Consider the following 6,796-nt stretch of genomic DNA (forward strand, 5'->3'; position numbering starts at 1 on the left):
TTGTTGTAGATCGACAAGACTATTCAGAACTTACAGAAAACTGTTCTTTAGACCAAGTCATGAAGGAGCAGGTAGGGGTTAGAAAGTACAGAGACAGGTCATTAAGGAGCAGGTAGAGGTTAGAGTCTAACCCCTACCTGCTCCTTAATGACCTGTCTCTGTACTGTCTAACCCCTTCCTGCTCCTTAATGACCTGTCTATGTACTCTCTAACTGTTGGACAGTACAGAGACAGGTCATTAAGGAGCAGGAAGGGGTTAGAAAGTACAGAGACAGGTCATTTAGGACCAGGGAGGGGTTAGAAAGTACTGAGACAGGACATTAACACGCAGGATGCCTTCAGGTAGACTGAGGAATTTGGGGATTGAACCCAAAATCTCAGCTGGGATTGAAATACCCTTACCACAACTAACCTGCCCTCTCTACCTACTAGATAGACTAACCACTAGAGGCTTCTAGAAGCTACTCGCTGTGTTATTGTTTTTTTATACATAGCTAATGCACTTTTGTTGTGTGAACTTGAACCTGTGTAAATATCTGTGTGGGAAATGTGTGTGTTGCCAGTATTCTGATTAAAAATGTCACCGTAATATGAGATGGTACGTTATGACTTAATGTTGAGACAAAATAAAACATTATCAGAAAATAAATCTGACCATCTGGTAAGAGCTTTTATTTTGAAAATGCACTGGTTGGACTTTTCTAGGTTTGGTCAAAACCTGTCTCTGTACTGTCTAACCACTACATGCTCCTTAATGACCTGTCTCTGTACTGTCTAACCCATACCTGATCCTTAATGACCCGTCTCTGTACTGTCCAACCCCTACCTGCTCCTTAATGACCCGTCTCTGTACTGTCCAACCCCTACCTGCTCCTTAAGGACCCGTCTCTGGGCTGTCTAACCCCTACCTGCTCCTGATGACTTGGCGTAGGTCAAAGCTTCTTTTATCTTATTTGAGAGAAAACAGACGCTAAAAGCAGACGACCGGTTCAGTATTTAATCAAGCAGTCTCCAGATCGTCTCTTAAAACATTTTACACTCAATTAAAAAGGAAACTCTTTGGCCTCAATTCAGCCGGAGCAACAGAGCTGTAGGGAAGACCCTGAATCCATTAGTGTTGTTAGGGGTCCCAGCAGGGGGTACCCAGGTCCCCCCTGCAGGTCTACGCTGTGGTCGACTCCCAAGGGACCCACCCTCTCAAAACATTCCACCCCCAGGGCCGTGTTGGAGATACTTGGTGTTCAACAGTCACATTGTCCACCAGTCGAACTGTTAGAAAATAAATCACACCCAATAGTTTTATAAAGCATAGTCCTTAAATAAAGAATTTAAAATATGGATTACCAAAAAGTAGTTTCTTTCCAGCCCCCCCCCCCCCCCCCCCCCCCAGGCTCCAGCCCCGCCCTCAGGCAGGCAGGCAGGCCCCCCCCCCGCTCTCAGGCTCCAGCCTCTGGTCCAGAGACCCACGGCTGACTGACATCAGTTCAAAGGTCGTGAGAAGAGTCAGCATTGGACCCGGTCCTCTGAAGCCTGGATCCTAGGGGTGGTCCACCAGTTCCTCGGGAGACCGGGTCCCAGGTCCCCGGGTCCAGGCGGGGTCCTAGTGCAGCTCTACGAATTCCTCCAGGCTGCTCGGGATCTGCTGGCGGTAGCTGATGCTGTGCTGCCGGACGGCGCGCGCCGCCAGGCACTTGAGGCTCATCTTCATCTGGGTCTTCAGGAGGATCTCCGAGACGCCGGTGGTGCTGCGGTCCAGCGGCGTCTTCTGCTGCTTGTTGGTCATGTCCGTATGGGCGCCCGCCTCCACCAGGCTGATGATGATGGCGTGCAGTGTCAGGAAGTCGCTGATGGGCCGGTGGTACTGCACGATGACGTGCAGCGGGCTGTTGCCCTCGCGGTCCACCGCGTTGACGTTGGCGCCGCAGTCCAGCAGCAGTTTGGTGACCTGGGCGCTGGGGAAGCTGCACACGTCATTGGTGTGGAAGTCATCCACCGGCGTGCTGGAGCTGATGGCCAGGTGCAGCAGCGACGAGCCCTCGCGGGAGCGCGGGTCCAGCTGGATCAGCGTGTAGATCTGCTTGTTGATGCGGGCGCGCTCCTCGTCGCTGCAAAGCGTCTTGGTGGAGATGCACACGAGGTAGAGGAAGGTGAACAGGTTTGACTCGTAGTTGTCGGTGGCCTGCGGCAGCTCGGCCTCCGGGGCCGCCTCCATGCGCGCTGTGCTCCTCTGGATCTCCAGCACGCTGCAGCCCAGCACCTGCTCCACGGCGGCGGGCCGCAGCGCCTCCTTCAGGTGCACCATCTGGGAGAAGACCTGGGCGAAGCGCAGCAGGTCCTTGTGCGTGTTGCGGCTGCCCTTCTGCCGCAGCCGCAGCGCGTGCAACCACAGCTTGATGCACTGGTCAAACTCCATGTTGTCCGCGTACACGGCGCCGCGGTAGATGATGGGGTGCGACACGTCGATGTTGTCCGAGCCCAGGATGCGCTCGCGGACCATCAGCCCCTCCATGTGCAGGACGTCCCGGTTGTTGCGGATGGCCTCCAGCTCCTGCGGCGTGCGGCACTCGCTGCGGCCGCCGTAGGCCTCGATGGGCGGGGCCAGCGGCTCCTTGGGGACGGGCCGGGCCGGGTCGCGGTGGCGCTCCAGCATGGCCAGGTACAGGTAGTGGTAGGTCTTCAGGATGTCGTAGTTCTCCCGGTCGTTGGCGAACGAGGCGCCCAGCAGCTCCAGGGCCTCGATGCGGCTCGCCACGTCGCAGTCGGCGTGCGCCAGCAGCAGCTCCACCACCTCCGCCTTGCAGCTCTCCGCCGCCACCTTCAGGGGCGTCATGCCGTGGCCGTTCACCACCATGGCCGCCTGCCGCCGCACCAGCGCCTGCACGATGTCCAGGTGGCCCGCCTCGGCCGCGAAGTGCAGCGCGGTGGCGCCGCAGTGGGCCGTGGCGTCGGGGTCGGCGCCGTGCTCCAGCAGGAAGCCCACCACGTCGGCGTGCCCCTTGTAGGCGGCGATCATCAGGCAGGTGTTGTTGTACTTGTTGGTGATGCCAATGTCGGCCGCGTGCTCCACCAGGTAGCGCACGATGTCCACGCGCCCGTCGAAGCAGGCCGCCCGCAGGGGGGTGGAGTTAGTTACAGTGGTGTGGTTCACGTTGGCATGGTGACTGACCAGCAGGCGCACCACATCGAAGTGCCCCGCCCCCGCCGCACACCACAGCGCAGTGGCCCCATCGATCACGTAGCTGGAGGTCAGGGGTCAGAGGTCAGCAGAGGGCCTGGGACTACCACAGGGCTGACTGGGACTACGACAGGGCTAACTGGTTCTACAACAGGGCTGGCTGGGATTACAACAGGGCTGACTGGTTCTAGAACAGGGCTGACTGGGACTACAACAGGGCTAACTGGGACTACAACAGGGCTAACTGGGACTACAACAGGGCTAACTGGGACTACAACAGGGCTAACTGGTTCTACAACATGGCGGCTAACCGCTCCCCGGGCCCCAGACTCACCCGTCGAACCGCACCGTGCCAGTCTGCTCGGTGTCCACCCGGTAGTGGTCCAGCAGCAGCCGCACCACCTTGTCGTGTCCGTTCCGCGCCGCGATGATGAGCGGCGTGGAGCGCTGTCCGGCCAGGTGGGTAACGAAGCCCAGTAGGTCGCGTGTCTCCGCCTCGGGGTGGTTCAGCAGCAGCGCAGCCAGCGTCAGGACGCGGCCCTCGCTGGCCGCCTTGTAGACGTACCCCGCCAGGGACTCCATGTGAGGGCCGCCGGCCGGGACCTCGCTCTGACGGGCCGCCTGCTGTGTGCTCTCCGCAGCAGGTCGCCTCCCATCAAGAGACCAGACGACCACCGGGATCACATGGAGGGGCTCTGGAGACCCGTCTTCAAGAAGAGCCCGTCTAGGCAGAATGTCGGGGGTCTCAGGGCGTACACTTTAAGAGGGGTCTCGTTGAGCTCGTCTCAGTGCGGACCCTCTGAGGGGGGGGGGTTCTCAGGTCGGACCCTCTAGGGGGGTTCTCGGTGAGCTCGTCTCAGGCGGAGCCTCTAAGGGGGGGGGTATCGGTGAGCTCCTAGTTTCGGTCTTCGTAGCAGTTCAATACCGAGCGATGATCAGCTTCCGGGAGACCGAGCTGCCGCAGACGGACTAATTCAACCAATCCGCCGGGTCAGAGAGGGTGGACGTCAGACCGAAACATCCCGAACTCTTCTTGTTTCTAAAAAAAACCACATACGGAACTTTTAGACTCGTATTTCTGCTCTAAAGGTGCGTTCGTTATATTTGTTCTCCACCGAAACCACTCCGGGTTCACCTTGTTGCTAACCAGTGACTCGACGGAAGTGTCCCACATAAAAACTGCTCCGACTAGGAACGGAAATTAAATAATTTGGACCGTGCGTTATGATAATATAAAGTCAGTGTTGACCCCAATAGTTTTGTGAAATATATTCTACAAAATTTGAATGGACTTCATTCTTTATCTCTTAAATGGCCATTTCATTTATATAGATTGTTTCTTTGTATACAGGGTGCTGACTGATCCAGAATCAGTTATCCTGGATAACTGATCCATGAAGACATGTGTATTTATGGAGAACTGATCCACGTAGACATGTGTATTTATGGATAACTTATTCATAAATACACATGTCTACATGGATCAGTCGGAACAAAACCAAATGATTGACTAGGCCCCACTGCTGGTAGACACTTAGATATGAATAAACAATCAGATATATAAACAATCAGATATGAGTCACATTTAAATGAATTTATTAGGCAGGGTCGATTTTGGTTCTTAGAAGGTTTATTAAAGAAATCATAGTAAATAAATGATTTTCACAATAAACTACAGGTAAGTAGAATGGACTTATTGTTAGTCGCTTTGAATAAAAGCATCTGCTAATTACCCTAAATATAAATGTAAAGTACGTAAAATTCAAACATGGGTTCCTCCAAGTCCCCAGAACGAGCTATAGAGCGGTTAGTCATCCTCTCTTTCCATCCACCATTTTAGATCACATTCCTTGGATTGGAAATAAGGCAGACCATCTTACTGGACAATAAAACGCACAAAGAGCTTCTAGACCAGAATGTTTTAATGTGTAAACATCATATACAAATATAAAGAATGTTTCTAAGATCCTGATTCACAGTCATCAAATACAGTGTGTGTGTGTGTGTGTGTGTGTGTGTGTGTGTGTGTGTGTGTGTGTGTTAGTCATCCGGTTCCGTCACACACTGCTCCACGATCTCTCTCAGGTCGGGGTTCTCCATCGCCGCCGCAACCCGCTCCTTATCGTTGATCTGTTTGTTTACTAGACAGAGAACTAGAGTTAACTAGACAGTTAACCAGAGACTAAACTAGACAGAGAACTAGAGTTAACTAGACAGTAACCAGAGAGTTAACAAGACAGAGAACTAGAGCTAACTAGACAGAGAACTAGAAATAACTAGACAGAGAACTAGAGTTAACTAGACAGCTAACCAGAGACTAAACTAGACAGAGAACTAGAGTTAACTAGACAGCTAACCAGAGACTAAACTAGACAGAGAACTAGAGTTAACTAGACAGTAACCAGAGACTAAACAAGACAGAGAACTAGAGTTAACTAGACAGAGAACTAGAAATAACTAGACAGAGAACTAGAAATAACTAGACAGAGAACTAGAGTTAACTAGACAGCTAACCAGAGACTAAACTAGACAGAGAACTAGAGTTAACTAGACAGTAACCAGAGAGTTAACAAGACAGAGAACTAGAGCTAACTAGACAGAACTAGAGTTAATTAGACATAACGACAGTTCACTAGAGTATGCTAGCTAGACACACACACACACACACACACACACGCCACTCACTGTCTTCCTCTGTGGAGTGGGTTCCTTCAGACACGTAGATCTCCAGCTGAAAACATCGACATCTTAACAACATAACCATGAATAACATAAAAATGAATGACATAACCATGACTGACGTAGTGGTGACGTAGGTATGAGGTCATACCTTGTGTTTGAAAGGTAAACAGCGCTGCAGTTTGACCTGTAAGCACAGACCTGCAAAAACACAACATGAACCACGGGTTACCGTTGAGACCATGATGTAATGAGGGGCTAAAACCACACACACACACACACACACACACACACACACACACACACACACACACACACACACACACACACGGACAGAGAGACAGACAGGTGGTCGTGTGGCCTCATCCCGGGGGTTGTACCGATGAGGGTGGCCAGCGAGCAGTGGGGGACGGTGGGCGAGAACTTAATGATGATGAGGTACTCGTCGTCCGGCAGCGGGCGGACCTCCACGCAGCTCTCCGTCACCACGTCCAGCTCCTCCAGGGTGTTCGGCTTCTCCGGGTCCCGTATAGACCGGATCACATCTACGGGATGAGGGGTTTCTTCATGAACAAACTACTACCTCCATAGAGTTACAACTATATGTACCACAGTATCTTACCGTAGACCTCTAACTCTTTCTCCTCCATGTTCATGGTGTCTAAAGGTCATTATTCTTCTTGGTCCCACTGAGTCTGGACGACGCCATAGCAGTTTACCAATATAAACAGTTAAAGCGAATTAGAACATTATCCAGAGAACATTATCTAGAGAACATTACTAAGAGAACGTTATCCAGTGAACATTATCTGATCGGTTCCTGTGTCGTTCCGCTCCAGACCAAAGCAGTCGAGGTCAGAGGCTAACTACACGTTATCAACAATAACGGTGAGGGTTTTGTCTATAACGTCAAACGTAAATAAAGCATACAACAAGCCCCGT

The 6,796-nt window shown here is 52.1% G+C and overlaps 2 protein-coding genes across 2 annotated transcripts; both read right to left on the reverse strand.

The window, feature by feature from the left end:
- Positions 1 to 1,436: 1,436 nt before the first annotated feature.
- Positions 1,437 to 4,319, reverse strand: fem1b (fem-1 homolog b). The gene is made up of 2 exons (XM_079742961.1): positions 3,510 to 4,319; positions 1,437 to 3,239 (listed from the first exon to the last, which is right to left on the reverse strand). The coding sequence occupies exons 1-2, from the start codon at positions 3,755 to 3,757 to the stop codon at positions 1,601 to 1,603; spliced, it is 1,887 nt and encodes a 628-aa protein (XP_079599087.1). The 5' UTR covers positions 3,758 to 4,319; the 3' UTR covers positions 1,437 to 1,600.
- A 539-nt stretch (positions 4,320 to 4,858) lies between these two features.
- ciao2a (cytosolic iron-sulfur assembly component 2A) lies at positions 4,859 to 6,688 on the reverse strand. The gene is made up of 5 exons (XM_079742669.1): positions 6,477 to 6,688; positions 6,235 to 6,399; positions 6,006 to 6,055; positions 5,861 to 5,906; positions 4,859 to 5,316 (listed from the first exon to the last, which is right to left on the reverse strand). The coding sequence occupies exons 1-5, from the start codon at positions 6,508 to 6,510 to the stop codon at positions 5,216 to 5,218; spliced, it is 396 nt and encodes a 131-aa protein (XP_079598795.1). The 5' UTR covers positions 6,511 to 6,688; the 3' UTR covers positions 4,859 to 5,215.
- Positions 6,689 to 6,796: the final 108 nt, after the last annotated feature.

Source organism: Pollachius pollachius, assembly GCF_949987615.1.
Source record: "Pollachius pollachius genome assembly, chromosome: 9".
NCBI classification, from domain to species: domain Eukaryota; kingdom Metazoa; phylum Chordata; class Actinopteri; order Gadiformes; family Gadidae; genus Pollachius; species Pollachius pollachius.

Excerpts from the sequence above, each read along its gene's own strand:
- ciao2a (XM_079742669.1), bottom strand. The coding sequence starts at position 6,510 with ATGAACATGGAGGAGAAAGAGTTAGAGGTCTACG. Across the intron at positions 6,056-6,234 it reads CTCGCTGGCCACCCTCATCG|GTCTGTGCTTACAGGTCAAA; the intron begins GTACAACCCCCG and ends GTGTTTTTGCAG. Across the intron at positions 5,907-6,005 it reads GTTTACCTTTCAAACACAAG|CTGGAGATCTACGTGTCTGA; the intron begins GTATGACCTCAT and ends CGATGTTTTCAG.
- fem1b (XM_079742961.1), bottom strand. The coding sequence starts at position 3,757 with ATGGAGTCCCTGGCGGGGTACGTCTACAAGGCGGCCAGCGAGGGCCGC. Across the intron at positions 3,240-3,509 it reads GGCACGGTGCGGTTCGACGG|CTACGTGATCGATGGGGCCA; the intron begins GTGAGTCTGGGG and ends CCTGACCTCCAG.